The sequence below is a fragment of the Haliotis rubra genome, unplaced genomic scaffold, assembly GCF_003918875.1.
Source record: "Haliotis rubra isolate DU_JTF1 unplaced genomic scaffold, ASM391887v1 Scf252, whole genome shotgun sequence".
Lineage (NCBI taxonomy): Eukaryota > Metazoa > Mollusca > Gastropoda > Lepetellida > Haliotidae > Haliotis > Haliotis rubra.
In genome coordinates, this window is record NW_025766581.1 from 1,125,068 (window position 1) to 1,151,661 (window position 26,594).

Below are 26,594 nucleotides of genomic sequence, written 5' to 3' on the forward strand. Positions count from 1 at the left end.
CCTGACTGGACAGAAGATAGATAATACACCATGACACAAAATTATTTTACTTTTAGTCAGGTGAGCCCAAAGCTCCAGAAGCGTGTCCTGCCAACATGGCCCCACTTACCTCCGATTATACACCTTCTGGCCACCTCCCAAACCACAAGCCCAAAGGCGTACATGTCAGCCTGTTTGTAGGCATCAAAGTGGTTCTTGTTGACTCTGTCTTCCAGCACCTCTGGCGCCATGTACCGTTTTGTACCAGATCGGGTGTTGGGAGCAATATCAACTTCGCTGCTTTCACTGTAAACACATCACAAAACAGCACGCATTATATCATTCAGATGATAAATCTGAGACTTCAAACACACCCATTTCGATTCAAAACATGGAACTGCACATCTGGCACCAATCATGGGTATCAAACCGATAATAAACCCAGTCATCTACCACAGTGCATAAGAAGAAGAAGAAACCATTCTTTACTCTGTTTTGTTAATGAACATGGAGAATTTGTTTCTTTCTCAGCTATAGGATATCTCCAATACAAGTAAACAATCTGGTGAACTCTTATTCACCAAGAATGATATATTCATGTCAGATTGTAAGACGCCTGCCTACATATCAGAAATCTGTTCCATCTTATCCAGAACATAACCTTTCTACTGAGATACAACAGGTTTGCTCGTGTCATTTAAGACAATCAAAACAGTCACTCTTTCAGAAATATTGCATGTTTATACAAGTGTCATTCTCTGAGGCCTGATAATGTTGACAGTGCCAACAAACCCCTCCAAGAGCATGTTCTTGTGCTAACTCCTATAGCACCTACCTGATGTAATTTTTGAGTAAAATTGATATTTTATACTTATCCTGACTCATGCTCTTTTGCTTGTCTCCTTCCTCTTTGCTTGTCTCCATAGTGGAACACTTGTATCTCCCTAATTGAAGTTCCCTTCAATGTAAAATCACTAATTAGTACACCACGAAGTTACCTCCCTTCCACAAGCTGAACGAGGGCCACCTCTACCCATGTGCCTCACTCTCTCCCATATACTGAGCCCAACATTTGAATTTACAGGGAAATCCAAAGTGTTATTTGGGGAGGATGGGAGGGTTGATTCATGAGTCAGGATAAGTATAAAATATCAATTTTACTCAAAAATTACATATTTTTCCTTATCCTGACTCATGCTCTTTTGCTTGTAGAATCCAACAGAGCCGAGGTGGGAATATATAATACTTTGGATTTTAATAATTAGTGATTTGAACTGTGATGATTGTAATAACCCTATGAGAACTTCATAAAGGCATTGAACTGATGACTCCTGCTGCCAGCTTATCAGCTGCCATATAGAGGTTATTACAATGTACTTATTATGATAAGTATATATAATATTAATACAATGCTTAAGACTAATAGACTTAAGCTTGTTAATATGCTAGTATAAACTCCTTAGAGTTTGTTAGCTAAAATACTTTAAGATATAAACATAGCACTAAGCTTAAAATATGATTAATTTTAAGCTAATTATATAATAACAAACCCTTTTAGGGTTTGTTAGTTAAAATATTTATATGATATAGACAGTGCTGAGCTTAAGATATGAATAAGCTTAGCTATATATATAACAGCAAACTTTGTAGAGTTTGTTAGCTAATACATTTTTACAATATGAGTATAGTATTGTGCTTAAGATATAATTATCTTAAGCTACATATATAATAGCCAAACTTAGTAGAGTTTGTTAGCTAATATATTTTTACAATATGAGTATAATACTGTGCTTAAGATATAATTAACTTAAGCTACATATATAATAGCCAAACTTAGTATAGTTTGTTAGCTAATATATTTTACAATATGAGTATAGTACTGTGCTTAAGATATAATTAACTTAAGCTACATATATAATAGCCAAACTTAGTAAAGTTTGTTAGCTAATATATTTTTACAATATGAGTATAGTACTGTGCTTAAGATATAATTAACTTAAGCTACATATATAATAGCCAAACTTAGTAAAGTTTGTTAGCTAATATATTTTTACAATATGAGTATAGTACTGTGCTTAAGATATAATTAACTTAAGCTACATATACAATAGCCAAAAACTCTGTAGAGCTTATTAGCTAATAGATTTATAATGTAACCATAGTACTAAGCTTAAGATATGATTAGACTTAAGCTAAATGTATATAGCAAAAACTCCTTAGAGTTTATTAACTAATATACTTTTATGTTATAAACATAGTACTGAGCTTAAGATATGATTAAACTTAAGCTATATATATATAATAGTAAAACCCCGTGAGAGTTTGATAGCTAATACATTTTATTATGTTGATTTAGACCTAGTATTGAGCTTAAGATATGAAGTAAACCTTAAGCTAAATATATAATAGCAAAAACCTTTTAGAGTTTTAATAGCTAATATACTTATATGGTATCAACATAGTATTGAGCTTAAGATATGAAGAAACCTTAAGCTACATATGTATAGCAAAACCCGTGAGAGTTTGTTAGCTAATACATGATATAATGTAACCATAAAGCTTAAAATATGATGAAAACTTAAGCCCAATATATAATAGCAAAAACTCTTTTAGAGTTTTGATAGCTAATATACCTATATGCTATAAACATAGTACTGCTTTTAAGATATGAATAAGCTTAAGTTACATATATAATAATAGCAAAAACTCCATAGAGTTTGTTAGCTAATACATGTTATAATGTAACCATATTGCTTAAGATATGATGAAACTTAAGCCAAATAGCAAAAGCTCTTTAGAGTTTGTTAGCTAATATAGTTATATGATATAAACATAGTACTGAGCTTAAGATATGAATGAGCTTAAGCTACCTATATAATAGCAAAACTCCGTGAGAGTTTGTTAGCTAATGTATTTTTACAATATGAGTATAGTACTATGCTTAAAATATACTTGACTTAAGCTACGTATATAATAGCCAAAAAAAAAAACTCTGTAGAGTTTGTTAGCTAATGCATTTATCATGTAACCACTGTGATGATAAAAAACGAGCTTAAGCAAATTATATATAGCATGAAGCTATTTAGTACTGTTATAAGATAAGTAAAAATCTGTAAGATTGACTTATCTTCTCCGAGGAACTGTCAACTGTTGTGCAAGGACCATGGGATCGAATTGGTGGATACCTGAGATGTCCTCGGTGGTGATATCTCTCAGATAATGGTTGGCAACCACCATATCGGATCTACAGTAATAAACCCTCCATTATTTCAAATAACATTTGTGTAGATGAAATTGTAGAAGTTAGGGCTCTAATATCAAGAGTATTAAAGCTCATGGAGGGTCGGATTAGGTCCATCTGTCTTGTATGCACGTAGTATGACAGTTCTGATCCAAACGGAGATATAGTACGCGAGACTACACTCTGCGTAGTTGATGATAGAGGAAAAAAAAATCTGTTGTATATTTTCTTCCTGTTTGGTTTGGTGGAGATAAATTTACAGTGCTCTTGCTGGCCAGCTGATAGCATCATCGTATCATGGAGTCCAAGTATGTCATCCAGGCATGTTCATAAACCTCACTTGTGAGGTGTTGTAGCACTATATTCATATCCCCAAGTTGGTAATGCGAAACTTCCGCTTATTCTCCAAACAGAAACTTAGTAGGTTTACTAACCATCTAGTTGTGTTAGTAGCTTGATGATGAAATTCAGGTGTAGTCTGAAACGCTGTGGATTTCGATCCACTTGTATCACGCCGCCTCAGGTAAATCGCTATGATGTCCTTGACGATGTATGTGCACAACCGGAGTTTGTGTCCTCGATGAACTTTATGTAAAATCGCCTGACTGCTGTGCCCTTGTCTAAACTTGACAGGGGAGGTCTCTAACCTGAAGAAAGCAGCCTAATCATGAAGGTTCAGGTTAACTGGGCTGTAAGGAGGCTTGCTCGCTCATTGATATAAAGTTGTCACTTGCAACCTATGTCTTGAACTGTGAACTATGCTCGACCTCTGTGTAGGGCGCTTGTTCATCGGGTCCAATCAGAATAAGGCATTTTGATTCTGTAGAGTACCCGCTTGTGATGTCACCGTGTAGCAGGAAAAGGAACCTTGTATAATATAGTGCCGCCGCTGATATTAGAACAATCATCGGTCTTCATCGTAACTTCCGGTTACCCGAAAGTGACCACGCAGTTTCGAGGATTAATGGTAAACGCCACAAAGCTTCGCGAAAATACCTTGCTCTGTAATATTAATGCTGGGTAGGTTATTTTCCTGGCTGTCGTGAAAGTACTTCAGTTTTGAATATAATTCGACTTCTTTATATATAAAGGTACAATAACTTGTAAGTTGTCAGCTTGTAGACTGTATACATGAATGTATCGCCATAATTGTAGAATTAAAGCTGAATTTGTTGTACATATTTCTTCTCAGAAATGTTGACGATTATGAGTTATACTCGCTGTAACAAGGCTGCTGTTCAATTTCGATATTGAATTGTTCTGCAGATATGCGTAATGGTCACGCATGTAGATAATCGTGATCGTCAGTCCGGGATTGCATATACTAGCAATTTATACGAATAGTTGATTTCTGTGAAGATCTATGAAACGCCGCTGACAAATTAATACAGCGACGCTCTGTGTTGTAAATAGCCTGTGCAATTGTCTTCGCCAGAGGCTTATAGATCGGCATCTGGCATACAGTTGATAGACAACTTATGCGATGTCTTGAACGGACTGAGGAGTAGCTATATATGACGAAAGTGGCTAGTATATGGAGACCTTGGAGGAGACTTCCTCGGTGAACGCCGAGACTTCACGGCTCTCGGCATCCCTTCTAGATCTACTGGTGAAGTAGACTTGAGCCACTTAGCCTTCGCGACCTTCGCTGGGTATCGAAATCAAAGTCCGATTAGAATATATATATATATATATATAAGAGCTTTGCTTCGCTTAATGGCCTCTGTGTTTAACAGGATGTGGGTCGGCGGCGCTTACTCCTCCGCCGACGCGCCCCTTGTAGCTGGTGAGGCTCTAGCTCTTCGCTGAGGCGCCTGGGACTTGCTGGTTCTGCATAAGTAGGGCCGAAAGGATCATCTTATCATTTTCAGAAGTCGTGTTACTTAAATCTGGTGATAAGTGTCTCAATGATCGCTCTAGATCTATTTAGGCCAACGAACATACGCCTCGGCCATGGATTCAACTGAACCAATTTACGATTTGTAGTTCTTATTGTTGATATCGATGATCAACTTGTAGTTTTCATCGATGTCTTAAGCCTTGAAGAAGGGTCCATGTTGTGCGTGGAAAACTTCTAGGCTGAAAGTTCGGCAATTATGGTGTCTGAACTTTTGTGGCTTTATGGGATGCTATGTCTAGATTCTGTGCTACCGCAGCAATCGGGTCGATCGGAGGTAGGGTGATAGCATCTGCGCCGCCTTCCTTCATCAGGTATGTCTGCGCCGCACTGCCACTCTAGGAAGGTGATGTAGACTTGTGTGCAGACTTGTGTGGTAACCTGTGAGGCGCATCGATGTGGTGATGTACGAGGAGATCGGAGACTATTGACAGCTTCGCTAAGCTCTTGAGTAGTCCCTTGACTCTGTTAAATGACGATCTATATTCGGGTGTCCTTCCCGAAAGTGCCTTCGCTAATGCCTTCAACGCTTCTTCACGAACGCCATGAACGCCTTCGCTAAGCTTCCTCTGCGCTCGTGCTGGGGAACGGCGATTTGAGCTTCGCTGGCTTCCGTGAGGTCTGGTGGCTGAGTCTGCATCTAAGGATGAAGCCGAGGAATGTGATGATCTATCCCGCCCACAAGGCCTTCGGGGCTGTACATCTGGGTCCTTCGTCAAGGTGGTCTGCGACTTCCTTCGCGCTGCATCGCCTTGGCTGCTACGCTGACTGGAGGTGCCTCTAGAGTGTTGTTCTCGTTGGAGCCTTCGCTGGCGGCTCGTGACTCTGGGCTGGCTGCTTCTCCAGTCTGTAGTGACCTCCATCACGCACCATGATTTGCCGTAGTAGCTCGCCTGGGATGGTCTGGCGACGGCGTAGTCGGTGCCATCTCTGCGCTTGTTAGTGGTGGGGCCCTCAGGTAAGTCGCCTGACATCAGTGTAGAGACATCAGGCTGCATGACGATCTCTGCTGATGTCATTGTAGCTGTCACCGGTCGCTACTTGTCTCATACGCCGAGGATGATGATCGGCTGATCATCGTGAGAGGCCAAGTTCAGCGGCTGGAACAATCTCGGGTTGAGAAAGTCCTAGTAGACTTCGCTGAATTCCCTCAGAGGTCGACGCTGCCCTGGGGTGCGGTCTGCGCTGAGTGTTGGTAGCGACGGGACCCTCAGGAAGATCATCGAATGTTGATCTGCGCTGACATCACTGTTGCCGACATCAGTCATTCTTTGATGTACATCAGGAATGATGATCGGCTGATCATCATACAGGCCCAAATCTGCGATGAGAACAATCTCGCTGAGAAAGTTCTAGTAGACTTCGCTGAATACCCCTCAGTGCGACGGCGGGATGTCTGGGGAAGCAGGACGCTTTTGAGGCGGCGGACTACGCCCCACGCTCCCACCATTCTAGCGGAAACCCAGACGGGAGGGGGTCGACCAACAGCAGTAGACTGGCGAGGGTTCAGGTGTATCAGTCATGCTAGACTCTGCATAATGCGACTCTATCTGCTGCGCTGCCTCAAACGCAAAGTAATTATTTATTAAAGGTAGAATTGATAAATTAGTATCGCGAACTGCAACGTGAATCACATGAAACATGGCGCAGTACAGCTAGGGCATATTAAATGCGATCAGCAGCAGAATAAAAACGAATGTGCAACAGTACAGAATTTTTATCAACGTAATCCACTGCAACAGCACGGGCCCCGCATAAACAGTAGAAACACGACTAAATATCAATATATAATTGTTGAAAGATACTAGCTAAACCTCTATAGATCTCTATACGAGGTAACTAACTAAATATAATCAAAGGATATAGTGTGTCGGAGACACAGGCGCTCTCACGCCCAGCTCACTGGGCTAAGAAGGAGAGAGTGAGGCACATGGGTAGAGGTGGCTCTCGCTCCCCAGCTTGTGGAAGGGAGGTAACTCGTGGTGTACTAATTAGTGATTTTACATTGAAGGAACTTCAATTAGGGAGATACAAGTGTTCCACTATGTTCGCAAGAGGAAGGAGACAAGCAAAAGAGCATGAGTCAGGATAAGGAAAAATGTGAAGGTGAGAGATGCCACAGGCAGCACTGTGACATAACAGCAGCATCTCATGAGTGTCCAGTGTATGAAGCTGGAGGTAATCATATAAAGACCCATTTTCATGGTAGTCTGTGATGAGAAATAATTGAGTCCAAGACCCTGTGCCCTTGATGTCAGCAGCAATGAAACCTGAAACCCAAACAATTGATTAGTTGAAAATACTACTTCCTGTACAACATTTTATTAATAGGTGACACCATTAAGGACTTCTGTTGGAAACAATTATATAGCATGATGGCTGCAAAAATACAGGATTTTCATCAATTGTTTTGCATACTATCCACTGAAAATGTGGCATTATGAAACTCCTAATGATAAAGTACAATCGTAGGGCAGACGATTGCAGTACATCGACAGTGTGAAACATTGGTACATTCCTAATAAGAACAGCATAAAATAGCACCATTAGCACTTAAGAGTTGAGTTCTAGTCCTACAGTACAGACCCTGGAGCAAATACTCAAAACAAAATTCACCCCTATTCCTCTCTAATCTTCACCCCTATTACTCTCTGATCTTCACCCCTTTTCTTCTTTAATCCTCCACTCAAACAGCCTACACTCATCCCTTTGTCAGCAGAAGAAACTGCGAGAGTTCCATAAGAGGAGAAACATAACTCTTATTCCCGTGACTATATGTTAACCGAGTTTTTAAACCAGTTCTTATGTGAGTATTTCACAATCAGTGTCACACAGGCATGATTAAGATTTATCAAGGTAATATTATTAAAGTATTATTATGAAACTCTTTGACCCTTTGGCAAATGCAGACATCTTCATACTTCACCTACTTCGCGCATGTCAGATGTGTTATCTTCCGACGGCTACAACAGGGACAGATTGTGACTGTGACATACATACTACCATCAGATAGTATACCTACAGCCTGTTTCATGCACTCAACTGAGTGAGTGAGTGAGTGAGTGAGTGAGTGAGTGAGTGACACCAGAAACTGGCTTCACAAATTGTACAAATTTGCGGATTTGAAATCAGATCTTTGGCATAACAAAACAAACACTTTAACCAGCTGAGTGTACATGTATACCAATACAATGCACACATTGTATTGGAATGAATATTCAAGCTGTTGCACATGTTACTTTAAAGCAATACATATACTTTTGTTTTGTGGGCTGAAATACACCTCTCCAAGTGGGCTATAAAAAACCTGCACAGACAAGCACGTGATCGACATTATGAACATAAGTCCAAGATGTCTGCGTATGTCTACAGTAACTCTGAACATCTGATCCATTAAGCTACTTCGTCTGGTACAAGTTGCAGGGAATCTATTCTAAACTGGAATCCCTTCGGGAGACACACAATAATGAGAAAAATACATCTGTCATTTCAGGCACTACCATTGCAGTATCTTCGCAACGTCATAATCAATTATGTATACAACACACTACAACACATACAGACCAGCACCACAGTCTCACATTATAAACAGCACGAACAACATCAATAGTGCTTTACTTCCAGACTGGACATGTACGATGAGCAAATATTACCATTAGACCCACTGATGTCCCAAGAATACAACGCCTCATTTCTCATACCACCCTATACACAACCACAGTTGTTTCATTCATTCACACACAACTCTTAACTCAACGAGCTACAGCACAAATTTCAACACAACATACAGATTACAAACGTTGCTGCTTTTACAGAGCCTGTTAAGTAATACAATATAGAATAACTTTGTACGAATTCCCTTGTGAGCCCTGCTACACCACAAACTGATTCCGATGCTATTAAGCCCTCCGAACATAGATCCCCCCACTGCAATCCATAGCGTAACAAACGCTGCACACATCGGCCTCCACGATAATATGTGACACCAATTAGCTTAATGTCATAACAAATATTCTCTTCCTGCAACTTTTATCTTGGTGCGTACATTTTTTTCAGGAAACTGTTTGCCCGCAAGTCCTGATACTCTCTCTAGAAATACTTTAATGGTGCATTAGCACATGAGAAGGAATACACTAATAGAAAAGGCGGAAGACAGAGAACAGAAACCTAACTCCTGTCATGTAATTTGTTAACAGGAACCCTGACAAATAGCTATCATAGAAGCCTGCAATGGAGAAACCTGTTTGGTATTTATAGCCCACCTCTCACCTCTAAGCCGTTAATTTCCATTTTTCTTCCCCTTCAAGTTCACAAATACGACCCATAATAGTTTTCAAAATACTGTGTTATCAAACTGATGTTTTTTCCTGGATACAATTACAGAAACATGACACCTTAATCCAAGATAAATTGGACATCAGCAGAGGGGCCTTCCAAGCAATCCTTGTCAAAAGTGACACAACCACCACGAAGACTCCCAATGGTCTGTGTAATTTGGTTTATAACTCATTTCATAGCTGTATGATGTGATTTCGGCCCACATGAGATTTCTGGAATTGGATTTAGGTAGTTAAAACATACAGTATTGGGTTATTGGTATCAAATTATCGTTTGAACAAAATTTCCCCAGCAAACATTGTAATCTGAATGAAACATAAGTATCACTTTTGCACATGAAATTTGAATCTCATTTCATTTTCCTCCATTACAATGACATGGGTAACACATTTACCCTGAGACGAGGATGTAGATCAGTCAAGAGAATCATGAATGTTGTGCAACAGTATGCTTTATTCACAAAATTATATTCTTCAGAAAGATTCTTCTCAGCCTGTGAAAACTGACATAGTTCTGTAATGGATTCATGTGTCACACCATTCATGTGTAATACCCTAGTTATATAAAATTTCAAATCTACCACAAATCCTAACTCAACTATCCAAAGAAACTGATCCCATCATTGGCAAAATGGTAAATTGCCTTGAAAATTATATGTAGAGAAACAAATACAGGAACACAAAAAATTCAAGCGTTCCTTTATTATTTTTCATCATCACAGAACTATTCAAAGCTGGTGATGAAAACTAAAAAACTATAAACACGTGAATTTTCCTGTGTTCCTTTATTTGTTTCTCTACATATATATGAATGGAACCCTGAAAATAAGACAGGACCCTAGCAAAAATGGTAAACATATCCAGCCCTTCCAGTAGCACCCACAACTCATACAGTATTCCGAATACTTAAATGGTCAAGAAGCTCTTACAAGAATTTCAGCTACCCGAATTTCCCAACCCTAAGGTCAAATCAGTCTCTACCCAACGAATGTTAAATAACTGCCGACACAAATAAAGAACCGGATGTGATTTTGAATGGTGATAGAGGATAAAAGCATGCATGTATTTACTCAACATTCATGTTAGTGAGAGAATAAGGTATTACATCATTTTAAGCAAATATCCAGCAATATCACAGTTTGAGGCAACAGAAATGGAGCACATGTGTACCAATGTGGGGAATCAAACCTAGGCATTCAAAGGGATAAGTGAATGCATTAACCATTTGGCTATCCCACCGACATGCTGCCAAATTGTAACTATTAAAAGTTTAATATATTATCCTTCACATTGCTTAAGTAACAGTCATCAAGGGAAAAATTTAACCTGCACAGAAATCAGTTGCAACACTAATTTTATCTCGGACCAACTCAGACTCTGATGGTATTTGGCTGTAGGGCTACTGCAATCTCTCTCTCATCTACCAACGTTCCATACTGGCAGTGTACAAGAATCTCGAAACACTCAGTGGACTCAGTAATATGTTTTCAGGAAATGGCAAGCACAAACATAGACGTATCAACAAAATCAATTTTCTGTAACTTAATTGACAACCCTATTTCAGCTAGCCTACAGTGCAATCAGGAAATGTAAGCGAGACAGACAGACACTGGGTACGGAAGTGAAGAAAATTAAAAGGAAGCAGCCACAGGTGTGTGATCAGAGTTTATAATCATCTTGTTAACCTTAGATCAGCTGACAATTCAACATTTTTACTTTAGAGAATTTTCAAATTCAGAATAAATTTATTAGAGACTGGGTATTCATATGAAACAGCTCCAAGCAGACTAAAAAATTACGTCACAATGCATCTGATGGATGGTGATCAGTTTTGCAATATTGAAATTCTCATTCTCATTAAAACTTTTTGTCAGGTTATTTGAATAATACTTCAGTTAAAAAGTTGCTATCTGTAGAATATAATGAGACATGACATTCAGCCTGGAAACCTTTTTGAGGGAATCTGTACTTTAAAACTTAACCTGAAGAAGGTCATGTCAAGGAACTCAGTAGCTCACCTGATATAGTTTTCACAAGGTGAGTGAGTGAGTGAGTGAGTGAGTGAGTGAAGCTCTGAACAATACTGTATATACACATAAGAGCCTAAGCTGATAGCGGGAGGAGTGACCGAGTATTTTGTTGCTTTCAGCAACATTCTAATTATATCTTGGATAGAGACACATTAATTGGCAAATGCGGAATGAAAGCAAAAAGTGACACTGATCATATTTACCAGTCTGATGTAACCTATTACATAGCATAAGTATGTTCTTGGCAAACCAAGAATAATATCTAGCATAAATAAGAAACATAAACTGATCAGCGAATCCTGGCACAGCAAATTGACATAACTGTGGTGAGTTTAACCACTTATCTACCAATGTCCTGTGTGTTTCAGTGATAAATCTGAGATTCAAACATAAAAATCAAATGATCCTAGAATAGCAAAGGGAAGCAACTCTGCATGCACAATAAGTTGCTTTTGACAACTTATCCACCCATCACAAGGCTAATCCCCTCACAAAATTGATGCTTCAGTCTTTCAATAATGCTTTTTTTAATAGCCACATGATCATTTGATTATAAAAACAACAGCCATAGGTCATCAAAATCTACATATTTGTAAACTTCATAAATTATGACCATGATGAACTTGTCTGGCAGCCGCAACATAAGTTCCAGGTTAGCTATCTCAATTATGATACTTTAAACACAGATTTAGTGGCAAATCATTCAGCCTGTGGAAACTGAGACAAAGGCTCTTATGTCCAGCATTTCGCAGATTGAGTGACGAACGAGGCTTCTCGCCATCAGAAAGGGTAACGTGTGACAGGCAAGTGCAGCATGCCCTCAGGGGGGAGGAAGACACATAATTAGTGCATTGATTTTCCCCAGGTTAACGGAGAAGCGCACATCAAGAAATTATGCCATTTGCAAATTTAAGGCTTGCTATTGATTTTATTTCGTGTAATTGAGAAAACTTCCGATATGATCAAGTGTAACTGAAACATACACAGTTTCAGTAGAAACATCTTATTGATGTTCAAAGGCATTATTATAATCATGTATTTTGTAAGATAATGAAGGTGATGTGATTATCTTCCTCATGGAATATAGGGCAGATTCATTCTGTTTTCTGTTTTATTAAGCTTTAGGGCAAATAAAGAATAGACCTTGACCTTCAAAGAGGGTCATCAGATAACATGGAGTCACCTCTGTGGACATGTAACAAAAAACTATCTACATCATCTTAAACAAGCTGTAATTAACATTGGGCATGGACCTGACTTTACCAAGACAATGGGGACAAAATGTAGAAATGTTACATCGCTCTTTATAAATTGGCCTATAAACATCACTTTCTTGCACATGATTATGTCGATGTAAATGCACAAAAATATTGCAGATGTCGTTGAAACTGTCTGCAGCTTGCAATGATTTACCAGTTGAAGAATCTTTCATCATAAGTAAATGCTCCACAAAGTACAGTTCTGTAATTACAGACTTTACAAAATCTTTTTTTCCTGAATGTCCAAAACATGTATCACAAATAGTATGATGAAGTACCACAGGTGATTCATGAATTTCAAAGATAACCATAATCACAGACCCTTACAAACTAAACTTTAAGTTAATCACATGTTCTCTAACATAGATTGCCATATTAAAAACCTGTCTCCATCTTAAATGTAAATTCATAATAAGTAGATATGCCAAGTATATCTTTCCCGAAAATTGTATCACTGGTTACACTAAAATATGATGGCAAAAAAGGACATAAATGTTCAACCAGGTAAAAAACTTTTCCACCTAAATGTCTGCTTCAATTTCAAATAGCAGAAAATCCTCCTAATAGGTGACATCATTACAGCACGTATAACAGGACAGAGCTCTGAAAGTAGCCAATCAAAGATTCCGAGGCATGTAGCGGAAACTCCGGAAACCTCACTCCCAAGAGCTTCCATCCGATGAGCTCCATTATGCAACGCTGGTTCTCGGAATCACTCGCATGCCTGCCACAACTTTTATTATGCCCTTGAAAGATCAATACCAATCAAGCCTATCGCCAAGTGGACCACCCTCTCAGATGGGCTGCTGCAGCAGCTTCTGTTCAGGCACTCAAAAAAATCCCCAAATCAATGTAAAGACTACAAACATAGCTTTTGTTATTTTGGCAGTACCCTCCGCCCGATATGGCACCAAGCAATTTTGCAATTTCATGCCAACGCGAGCCGACATGAAAAATCAAATGGCTCCATTTGTTGTCCTACGTACGTCTCCATGGATACCATTACCTCCTGGACCCATTTTGTGAAAGTATTCAAACTGTGCCTGAATGGCCAGGCTGGTTCTGACCACTACAAGTACTTGAGTTCCCTGGTGGACGATCAGGTTACAGCTGACTCAGAAAATCACAGCGCAACAATAATCTAGTGGTATAATGCAAATGTATCACACGCATGGTAGACTGTGTGTAAACAGTGGACGAGACCAGCTCGGGAAGGACAAACAATCTTCCGTATAGTCTTTCTGTGCTGGAATACATGGACCCATCAACTGGTGGATCCACAAGGGGGTGGGTGGAAGAGCAGACACCCTCGGTTTTTCAGACATCTATACATTAACTGTATGCATAGGATAACCATACATTGCTATACTCAGAAATGATTGACAGAATATCTGCTCACTTATCGTTGAGTGGTATCCGTCCAGTTTTCCTAGTATGTTTCCATATATTTAATTAGATTCGGTTACAAATATTCGTAATGGAGATGTATTCACGAAAGCCATTACAGCTGGTTGATGGATCCATATTATTTTTAAAGACATATGCTTAAACCAAGTTGACTATACCCTTGGTCAAGTTCCTTGGCGACCTGGACATCATAAGCACCCCTTTGTCAGAAATCCAACAATCTACCTCTGCTCTGCTAACTGTACTTTGTCCCCAATCCACCATCTAACATACTATCACTCAACTAACATCTGGTCTCTGGAATGAATTCTTTTCACAGAGTTGAGTTGAGTTGAGTTGAGTTGAGTTGAGTTGAGTTGAGTTGAGTTGAGTTGAGTTGAGTTGAGTTGAGTTGAGTTGAGTTGAGTTGAGTTGAGTTGAGTTGAGTGAGTGAGTGAGTGAGTTTAGTTTTACGCCGCACTCAGCAATATTCCAGAGGCGGCGGTGAGTCTGGAGACAATCCAGTGGTCAACAGCATGAGCATCGATCTGCAGTGACATGTGTCAACCAAGTCAGCGAACTGACCACCCGATCCCGTTAGTGATAGTCGCCTTTTATGGCAAGCACATGGGTTGCTGAAGACCTATTCTACCCCGGATCTTCACGGGTCGAGTTGAGTTGAGTGAGGTGAGGTGAGTGAGGTGAGTGAGGTGAGGCGAGTGAGGTGAGTGAGGTGAGTGAGTTTTACGCCACTTTTAGCAATATTGCAGCTATATCACGGCTGGGAAAACCAGAAATGGGCTTCACACATTGTACCCAATTGAACCCGGGTCTTCGGCATGACGAGCGAATACTTTAACCACTGGGCTACCCCACTGGCCCTTTTTCACAAAAAACAACAGAAGTTAAACTGCCCTGCCATATCCACCCTGTACTCAACACACATTCTACATGTTACTCTGACAAAATCTCATAAGGACCTTTACAGCTGTACTTCATAGAAAGACCACTGGCTACCTTACATGAGAATGACTTAACGGGATCGGTTGGTCGGGCTCGCTGACTTGGTTGACACATGTCATCATATCCCAAATGCATGGATCGATGATCTTGCTGTTGATCACTGGATTGTCTGGTCCAGACTTGATTATTTACAGACTGCCGCCATATAGCTGGAATATTGCTGAGTGCAGCCTAAAACTAAACTCACTCACTCAATTCTTCAAATTCTGCTTTTTTCCATTGAAGTGGCAGGGTGAGACGTGTGATGTCAAGCATCCTTGTTATGTAGGCTCTATTCACATGCCATGTCAAACTTCACTCAAGAACATTGGCAATGTAAGAATAACTATTCACACGTACAAAGTTAAGCAGTGCTCTAAATACAATGGCAATTGAAACACTGATCTTTTCACATTTGCCATGTAAAGCATTCCTAAAGACATCTCGGTGATGTAAACATTGCTCTATACTCATGTTCCATAAAGCATTGCTCAATTCACATCCGAATTGTAAACACTATCCCCATTCACATGTGTGCCAAGTTAAGTATTGTTCAATACATTGTGGTAATATCAACACTGCTATATTCACATGCGCCATGATTACACTGTCCTTCTCTAAGATATTCACAGTTCCACCTCTGAATTGCTTATATAGCATCACTTGCAACACAGGTAAATGTTCACAATAACTAGACTATTATTGAAATATTATCCATTCAACCCAATCCAAATTAATGGACTCTTTTCATTCAGTTTTCATCGCATGTAATGAATATATTCCACAAAACATCATCTCCCTCTCTTGACACAACTTACCTTTCGACAAGTAGCATATCCAACACCACATGCTCTATTTCCATATCAGTCTAAGTGGTTTCCTCATTAATTCCATACATCTGAATAAGTTACTGCCCCTTTGTGCATACCCTCCAACAATCTCAGAAGTGAAGAAGTTCATTACAGTATTGGTTTCACCCCTTTCAACACAATCTCAGAAAAGAACTATTTCAATGTCTGTATTGGTTTGGACCCAATCCAAGTTAGATGGCTGCACATGTGACCTGAGCATCAGATGGAAAGGAACTTCTTATAACCCTTGAATACAGCTGCTACCATTATTAGAGCACAATGCATTTACCAGAGTCTGTCTGTGATGATTCGATACCTATTATAGAGGAAGGGGTTCACATGTCACACTGTATATATATATAGAAATATATATAGAGATGTACCACATGTTTTAGACAAGGGATATACATGAAAGACTTTCAGATAACCTTGTAACTGAGCAATTTACATTAGAACTCAGTGTACTTGACACTTGCTGGCACTTGTTATTTTCAGCGACAAACTTCAGACACTTAAAATAAGTCTTCGTACTTGTGAATGAAGTTAACACACCTTGATTATACAGATCCAATGAGAAGTAGTGACAAAATGGAGTGAGTGAGTGAGTGAGTTTTGGTTTTACGCCGCTTTTAGCAATATTCCAGCAATATCACGGCGGGGGACACCAGAAATGAGCTTCACACATTGTACCCATGTGGGGAATTGAACCCGGGTCTTCGGCGTGACGAGCGGACGCTTTAACCATCAGGACAAAATGGAACAAGTAATGGACCACTCAAAAGAAATTAAAGAATACGGCATATTATGATGGTTCATTTGTCATACTATATCAATTATATGATGTAACATGTTATATTTGTGATTACACTTTCTTAGTGAAGTACGGATTCTAGTACTTTTTTTTTGTTGGGTTGACTCCCTTCTGGGATTCGAACCCACACCCTCAGAGTCAGGCACCTAATCGCCAGCAAACAAAGTCAGATACCTAACCTGCTCAGCCATCACAGCTTCCACTTAAAGTTAAAGAATATGGCATATCATTATGGTTAATTTGCCATACTATATGAACTGTACAAAGTTAATTTGCCATTCTATATGAACTGTACAAAGTTAATTTGCCATACTACATGAACAGTACAAAGGTTAATTTGTCATAAAATATGAACTGTACAAAAGTTCATTTGTCATACTATTTTAACTACATAATTTTTGTCATACTACATTAACTATACGATGGTAAATTTGCCATACTATATGAGGTGAGGTGAAATTGGGTTTAACGTCGTACTTGAGAATATTTCGCTGATGTGACGACGTGCATGCGTGTGCATGTGTATGTGCGGCCGCTTGTTCTAGCCCAGACTTAAGCTCATTTTATAGTGCTAACCCACTGAGATACCATGCCGCAGTGAAGCATGAATACCCCACTAAGACACATTATACTAACTCCGAGCCGACCAGTCCTTGTTGTACCCATTAATGCTGAGCGCCAGGCAGGGACCAACAAGTACCATATTTTAACATCTTTTGGTATGACGCGGTCGGGGATCGAACCCACGACCTTCCGCTCTCCGGGCGGACGCTCTAACCACTACACCATAGAGGCGGTCTCCATACTATATGAACTGTACAAAGTTAAATTGTCAAACTATATGAACTGTACAAAGGTTAATTTGCCATACTTTATGAACTGTACAAAGGTTAATTTGTCATACTATTTTAACTGTACAATTCTTGTCATACTTTATTAACTATACAATTGTTAATTTCTCATACTAGATTAACTATACGATTGTTAATTTGTTATACTACTTTAACTATACGAAGGTTAATTTGCCATACTATATCAACTATAATCCTCTGAAAGACTTGGGTGTTCTTTAAGTTTTTCGGAGGAGTATATATGTAATGCCACAATAGATTAACTGCTATCATAACATAAAACAGTCTCTAACTTATTTTGCGTTGTATATAGTTGTGCACCAACAGCTGTTACTGATGTCAATTTCACACCACACCTACTCCAATGCTTCTCCCTTCCAACTCCGCAGGGTATGACAAAGGCATGCATCAGAATCATCGACTTACAAAGTAAAATCAGGAAAATTTGTAACATACTTAAGATCTTGGGAAGCAATCGTGCAGGTTTTTGAGACAGTGCACAATGCAAAACAGATTGCATGCCAGAACAAACAGCCTTATTAAGGCAAAAGCGCTGAATCTTTGACAGCTGTCACAGAACGTGACGGACTCAGCAGGAAATCGCGTTTCGCTTGCGTATCACAGATAGTGCCTGTCACTCATAGAATAGCTCGACTTTGTCAATGCATGTTATTCTTCAGTATTCAAAGGTCAAGAATTCTCTTCCATAGTTCTCAAATCCAATCAAATTAACGCAAATATATTCAGCGAGGGTGTTGAGGGAAGGCTTTGATGGTTCCACTGTACAACACAGATGTGTGTACATCAGATCAGAGTATCTGCCTTCCTGCATGCAGCTACAGCTCCAGTGTCAAAGACGCTTGCGTTTTTTCTCCAAATCTACTTAGAGAGCTCGCGACTTCTATTACTTTTTGTGAGACTCGGAAGCTAAACATGTGACAAAAACAAAGGACAAAATAGCCTGCTAATCAGATTGTACATCTATGGTGTCGGTTCTGGTAATTTGATGTGGGGCACTTGTAGCGACTGTGATTGGAATCAATGTCCACCTCCCATCTCTATGATGTATATAAGCTGCAGCTGACAGTCAGTGGGAAGGAAAGGCATAACACATTGGGCTTCCCCATGACAAACACACTTTTTCTTAATCTATCCTTGATACAGCATAATAACTCAAATTTTAGTAAAATTTGGAAAAGTAAAAAATTACACTGTATTTTGTTCCAAAACCGGTATTACTTTAATTGCATTTTAATTTTAAAATTACAAAAACGGTACAATATGACATTTAGTAAAAATTAGTTAATGGATAGTGTGACTATAGCCAATCAAGAATTTATTGTTATGATGTTATAGAGGTTAGGTATTTAAAGGAACGATATATATAATTTAAAAAAATATCTATGTACAATGTATTGAGTTTTTCATGTTAACATACTGAATGGATTCAATAATTGGTTAAAACTTTGAAAATGACACTGATTGAACCACAGAAAATCCATCCCCACTAACATTTCAATGATATTCAGTCAAAGGAATTACTTTCATATTAGTGAAATACAACATTTCATGATTGGGACTAGTTTTCAGATCCAATCTCAAAATTTGAATCATTACAACGATGTCATGATATTACAGCAATTAATCCTGGGCTATAAATTCACCGAACATTCTAAACATGAATTTCAACAATGGAACTCACGTAGCTATGTCACTAAAATTAATAGTGAACAATATATGATGAGCCATGACATGGATTAGTCTTTATCACTTTAATCTGTGGATTCTTGAGAATTTCAAGTGATTTCTCCATCACGAAATGTTATGCAGGCCAATGTGATAGTAACAAAGTCCATGAAGCTATTGTGTCAGATCACAAAGATCCTATCACAGCGAGGGGAAGATTTCTGTTTAGACAAATTTTCTCAAGTGTACTTGAGTCTGCATCAGCCTGACAGGGTGTGATAAAATATCACCATATGATTTTGTATGACCTGCTTTGTAATCTGAGTGTTGCAGTAATCATGACAGAGTACACAGATTCACGTCACAGAAGATAAAGATATCATTTAAAATGTTACCCAATGACGAAAAAGTGTTGTTTTTTCCATGTCCAAGACATTGTCGCTTGACCTATGGTATTTTCTGTTTGGTTTGGTTTCAGACAAGATGAAGGGTAGAACAGAAGATGTGTGCTTGCACTCACTGCAAGAAGCACCTGTTGATGACAGTATTTCCACAAAAGCAGAAGTAGAACTATGGTCTCACAGAATAGGATATAAGGAAACAAGGAGAGTTTGGGCCAATCTTGACCAGCACTGAGGACAAGACCTGTCTGCTTCCAACACAGGAGAAAGGAACTGGTCAGCGGAGTGAACACACTGACCACTGGCCTTACCTAATACATTGAATCTGAGAACAGACTCGTCAGCAAAACTGAGAGAAAGTGGTTATGAATCCAATGTTGCTGTACACCATTATCTGAAATAATTCAGCCACACTGAGGGAGAATGTGAACGAGATCTTGTTCCAGTCCAATGGGTTGTTGAAAGCATGTCCACACTATTTACCACTGCTGCTCAATGCTCCATAATACACTACTTGACAGATTGCATCTGCTTAATCCTCATTAGCCGCCACTCCTGACCATCCTGAGAATCAGAGATACTAGGGGCAAACCAAAAATTCCCAATTGGCTGCTCTGTCAGAACCAGAATATTCTTGTTGAATAGTAACAGGCAAATTCTGGCCAATGGTTGCCCAGGTCCAAATTAAAATGGTTCTCACAACAAGCATTTGGTCACGGGTACCTTCCCTGGTCCAGAATCCCCATAATGAAAAATCACATTTCCAAACAATAGTCAAGAAAATGAATGAAATATCAGTATCTCATAACAGCATCAAATTGAAGTATCTAACAGAGGGTAGGGAACACTTACCAAGTATGTTGTCATGTCTTAGGAGGACTGTTTGGTAAAGCTCTGTTTCACGGAACCAGCTCTGCTCTTCTGTGGTGAAGAAGATCTTGACAGCAACATTCTCGCCTCGCCATTTGCCCTTCCATACTTCACCGTAACGCCCCTTGCCTATACTCTTGATCAGGTGAATCTGCTTGGCAATTGTTCGTTGAACCTAGAAATCAAATTATTAATATAGTGCTCTGATTCTTAATTGGAAATAGTACTTGTTGTTGCTAAGATGACATCAGCTTATTATTCATGACGCCATTCTTGCAAACTCACGTTTGATAATGTAATAAGGACTAACATGATTAGAAAAGTCCACTAGTTATGAGACAGATTTAAGTCTAGAGGAACTACCTGTTTTCTACAATTGTTACATAAACCACTGGTTTTAACTCTGCTATAGACGAAATGGGGTCCTCAGCATCTTTGCATCACGCATCATGCGTTCCAAGCAGGTGGCTGTGCATGTGCCTGCACACTAATATTTTGTCAGCTATTACACCTAAAGCTATTATATCCTACGCTGTTGACTTTTGATTGGTTACATCTGATCCCTTTCAGTCCCTATTTGGCAAAGCGAGAACTTAATCATAATGCTTATGACAAAAGTTTAAAATCATTTTAAATTCAAACATTGTCGTTCAAGATTCACACGAACCCAAACTTTTATGGTATGGTAAGTGCATATCTTTTTTTCTTTTGGGAGATAGGATTATAAAAAACATATATATGTCACAAAAGAGTATTTCCAGCATATTCTGAGAAGTGATCTGTTTCTTTGACAACGTAGCATTACGTACGTTAATCCCTGGTGTCAGTCACAGTGACAGAGCGACATGTGCTCTATCTTGTCACAGTGTATGATGAAGTCGGATACACTTGCACTTCACAAAACATCCACAACATTAGAGACACGTTCACAGCCACAATATAGAAAAACACTAACACCTATCGGCAGACTTGAGATCACCAGGACACAGACCTTATCATAACCTTTGAATATTCATCAGTGCCAATTATGAAACCGATGACATGGTTTTATTGATAAAACTAACTTGGGTCAGGCGCTAACGACATGAACAAGAAGTTGTCAATACCAGAGCCTATCTATATCCTCATTTGTTCAGGGAGTGGTGTTTTTGCAGTTAGCTGATATTTACCGTCTTACAATGCTATGAATAATGACATTGCTGGTAAAAACTACAGTCGGATAAGTGTTTCCTTAATGAGTTGAGAGGTAAGGTGATATGTTACTTCTGCTTGAGGAATGAGCTTTGAGGGGAAGCCAATCTTCCGCTGGTTCAAAACTGAATTGAAAATAGAATTTAAGGTTTCACAACTCTACTTCCCCATTGTTATTGCTGCTAAAAAAAAAAGAGTTCAGAAAAAACTTCAACGGCAATGAACTCACACTATTTTCTTTCATGTGCTTTGTACACTAGGCCTAGCTCAATTTCCAGCAATTTATAGGATTAGAAAAACAGAATGTCACAATGCGGGTGTGAAGCAGACACTGAGCTAATCCTAACCACTTAACAGTCGTACTATTATCAACAAATGTAATACATAAACATAGGTTGATTGTAGGTTCTGAACTCAGAAGAAAAACAGGCAGATGCTGTTGAATCTGCTGAACTGTTCAGTACTGCTTACATATCAACACCTTAACTGTTCAATAATGATGAACACATCAACACCGTAACTGTTCAGTAATGATGAAGACATCAACACGGTAACTGTTCAGTAATGATGAACACATCAACACTGTAACTGTTCAGTAATGATGAACAGAGCAATACAACTGTTCAGTACTGTTGAACACATCAACACCGTAACTGTTCAGTAATGATGAACACATCAACACGGTAACTGTTCAGTAATGATGAACACATCAACACGGTAACTGTTCAGTAATGATGAAGACATCAACACTGTAACTATTCAGTAATGATGAACAGAGCAATACAACTGTTCAGTACTGTTGAACACATCAACACCGCAACTGTTCAGTAATGATGAACACATCAACACAGTAACTGTTTAGTAATGAAGACATCAACATGGTAACTGTTCAGTAATGATGAACACAGCAATACATCTGTTCAGTAATGATGAACACATCAACACCGTAACTGTTCAGTAATGATGAACACATCAACGCGGTAACTGTTTAGTAATGATGAAAACATCAACATGGTAACTGTTCAGTAATGATGAACACAGCAATACAACTGTTCAGTAATGATGAACACATAAACACTGTAACTGTTCATTAATGATGAACACAACAATACAACTATTCTGTGCTGTTGAACACATCAAAACCATAACTGTTCAGTAATGATGAACACATCAACACGATACTGTTTAGTAATGATGAAGACATCAACACTGTAACTGTTCAGTAATGATGAACACAAAAATACAACTATTCTGTGCTGTTAAACACATCAACACTGTAACTGTTCAGTACTGTTGAACACATCAAAACCATAACTGTTCACTTCTTTGAGTGGCATTTTAGAAGTTGGGAAGTACAATATAGAACAAACTTTATGGATAACAACTTCTTTTTATTCGTGAGTGCGACGTTTCGATACAGATTCTTGTACCGCTGTCATGCTTGACAACGGTACAAGAATCTGTATCGAAACGTCGCACTCACGAATAAAAAGAAGATGTTATCCATAAAGTTTGTTCTATATTGCATAACTGTTCAGTAATGATGAACTCATCAACACTGGAGCTGTCTTGTACTGCAGAACACCTCAACAATGAAACCTTTGGATTCTGTTGAGCAAATCAACATTGCAACAGTAAAGTTCTGCTAGACACATAAACTTAATGATCATTGCAGTGCAGAAGCAACTGTAAACAGATAATGCTTACTGGCAATGTGTTTGTATAAAATATTACTGTTGATGGTCCATCAATACAGCTACAAGCCTAATGTTCCTTGCAACAAAAGATCCTCTTACCAGTAATGGAAGCCCTGAGCCACTGCCAGAAGACTGGGACTGCTCTATGAGGTCGTGTAGTGTCTCTCCTGTCCCAATGAACGTCTCGTTCTCTGCTTCTTCCAGGATCTGCTCTCTCTCAAGCTCACGCTTACGATACCTACACAGCATCATCAGCCATTATAATCTTTATTATTACACCAGTATCAACACAGACAAGATTGAGTGAGTGAGTGAGTGAGTAAGTTGTGTTTTATACTGCTGTCAGCAACATTCCAGTTATGTTACAGCTTTTCACCTAAAGGTGGAAGATAATCCCCAAGTAATGCAGATCTCACACAGTTACCATGCCCACAGGTGTTGCGCTAGGACACTCTAATTCAACAATATGAAAGAACCTGGTCATCCTTAACTTCTTTTGAATACTATTCATACATGTATTGTTTTAATAAGATGCATCATCTGATGGAAAGGATCATTGTGCATCAACATATGTGTTCAATATTGAGGAGGATTTGATTGTCCACTTTAGTATTTGAATACCGCCTCCGTGGTGTAGTGGTTGAAGCGTCCGCCCGGAGAGCAGAAGGTCGTGGGTTCAATCCCCGACCGCGTCATACCAAAAGACATTAAAATATGGTACTTGTTGGTCCCTGCCTGGCGCTCAGCATTAATGGGTACAACAAGGGCTGGTCGGCTCGGAGTCAGTATAATGTGTCTGAGAGGGGTATTCATGCTTCACTGTGGCATGGTATCTCAGTGGGCTAGCACTATAAAACCAGCTTAAGTCTGGGCTAGTACAAGCAGCCGCACATACACACGCATGCACGTCGCCATATGAGTGAAATACTCTCAAGCACGATGTTAAATCCAATTTCACCTCACCTCACCTAGTATTTGAATCGAAGGATATCCCCAATAAGTAATGTTTTAACAAATTGACCTTTATTCTTAATTTTGGGCAATAAAAGCTTTAAGTCTGACAGTGTCAACAACCTGAGCCACTGAATTCCACTGGCAAAGTTTTAGCTAGATCACACAGTAGAGCTTCCTGGGAGACTACTCTCATAAACAGGAGTGATAATGAACACCTGATTTTCATGTTGGCTGCCTCTTACGAGCACTAAGTACTACTCAGCCACATGGAGAACTGGAGAACATAATCGGCAACAACAGACATCACAAGCTACAGAAGTAGTAACAATTATTCACTGGAGACATGACAGAGGAAGAAACAACCAGACACGAGATATGTTGGCCACCTACCTGAGGTACACAAAGGTGACGGTGATGATGAGGATCACAAAACACACAGTCACTGATATCAGCAGCGCAATGTGGGTGATGTTTTCATACTTCTTGGGCACCTCGTACTCTGCAACACACAAAACCAGACATTCACAGGACGTTTACCAGTGACGGAACTGCAGAAGCACTAGTGACAGGTGGTGCACACGAGTAGGGACAGATCGGTCACCAGGATCTTCTGTAAGACTGTGCCATGGTCCACTGCTTCATTGAGCTGTCACTGCACAGGTGGGGCACAAGGATCTCCTGTGAGACTATGCTGTGTGTCCACTGCTTCATTGACCTGTCACTGCACAGGTGGGGCACCAGGATCTCCTGCAAGACTGTGCCATGTGTCCACTGCTTCATTGACCTGTCACTGGACAGGTGGGGCACAAGGATCTCCTGTGAGACTATGCTGTGTGTCCACTGCTTCATTGACCTGTCACTGGACAGGTGGGGCACCAGGATCCCCTGCAAGACTGCGTCATGGTCCACTGCTTCATTGAGCTGTCATTGGACAGGTGGGGCACGAGGATCTTCTGTAAGACTATGCTATGTGTCCACTGCTTCATTGAGCTGTCATTGATAGTACGGATCACACACAGATTCTGTACTTGTGACCATGAACCCCAAGGACACATGGGCGGGGACAGGTGGGGCACGAGGATGTTTTGTAAGACTGTGCCATGTGTCCACGGCTTCACTGAGCTGTCACTTGACAGATGGGGCACCAGGATCTCCTGCAAGACTGTGCAATGGTCCACTGCTTCATTGAGCTGTCACTGGTACCAGGTGTGTCAACTGCTTCATTCAGCTGTCACTGATAGTACAGGGGCACACAGATTCTACACTTGTGACCTCACTGATACCACCATAAACCCCATTTATTTATGTCCCTGTCATTTCACTGAACACAGCATTAAGACTTGGCCCTGATTCAAAGTCCTTCCTGACAGAGATCATACAACTTGGTCCACAAAGGTTTTATAGTTTAAGGTTAACTCATGCACTCTGGCTGAAAGTAATACAGGCATTAGTGGAATGAACGGACAAAGAAAGAAAGGTGTAGGCATACCTGGTGTCTGTAAATAACTGAGAAACACTAAATAATTGAGATTGGAACTTGGGGCAATTACCAATGGTCCATGCCACTGGGGTTTGCCGGTTGAGCATGGAGAGTAACTTACACTTTCTGTGGCACAGGAGTTGAGCTAGAAGAGTAAGTAACACATTCACTGATACTTGTGTTGTGTAATTAAGACTTTACCTGGTACTGGTGATGTGCTTGGAGGGCATTGTCTTACATGGTACAGTGTTGTGCTAGGAGAGTAATTAACACATTTATCTGGTCCCCATGTTGTGCTAGGTAGGCGTTGTCTTACCTGGTACAGGTGTTGTGCTAGGAGGGTAATTAACACATTTATCTGGTCCCCATGTTGTGCTAGGTAGGCGTTGTCTTACCTGGTACAGGTGTTGTGCTTCGCTCCACCACTTTGGGTGTCAGTTCCCAGTTGCAGTCGTCTCCGCTGTCACAGCATGCTATCGTCTTCGGCACATGGTGTGGCACTAGGTCCCCCTTACACTGCAACAGGAAAAGATGGATTAGAGTGTGGCTCTGCCAGAACACCATGGCAACGAGTGAGTGAGCATGGTTTTAGGCTGCTTTTAGCAAAATCCCAGCAATATCATGGCGAGTTTCACCAGAAACGGGCTTCACACATTGTATCCATGTGGGGA

The 26,594-nt window shown here is 39.7% G+C and overlaps 1 protein-coding gene across 1 annotated transcript in view; it reads right to left on the reverse strand.

Moving 5' to 3' along the window:
* Positions 1 to 26,594, reverse strand: part of LOC124279594 (bone morphogenetic protein receptor type-1B-like) — a 71,539-nt gene that overhangs the window by 4,407 nt on the left and 40,538 nt on the right. The window contains exons 3-9 of the mRNA XM_046715437.1: positions 26,319 to 26,439; positions 24,834 to 24,942; positions 23,589 to 23,727; positions 20,584 to 20,776; positions 7,224 to 7,387; positions 6,407 to 6,439; positions 110 to 287 (exon numbers count right to left, since the gene is read on the reverse strand). Coding sequence (XP_046571393.1) covers positions 110 to 287; positions 6,407 to 6,439; positions 7,224 to 7,387; positions 20,584 to 20,776; positions 23,589 to 23,727; positions 24,834 to 24,942; positions 26,319 to 26,439 — 937 coding nt within the window. The remainder of the gene's footprint in view (positions 1 to 109; positions 288 to 6,406; positions 6,440 to 7,223; positions 7,388 to 20,583; positions 20,777 to 23,588; positions 23,728 to 24,833; positions 24,943 to 26,318; positions 26,440 to 26,594) is intronic.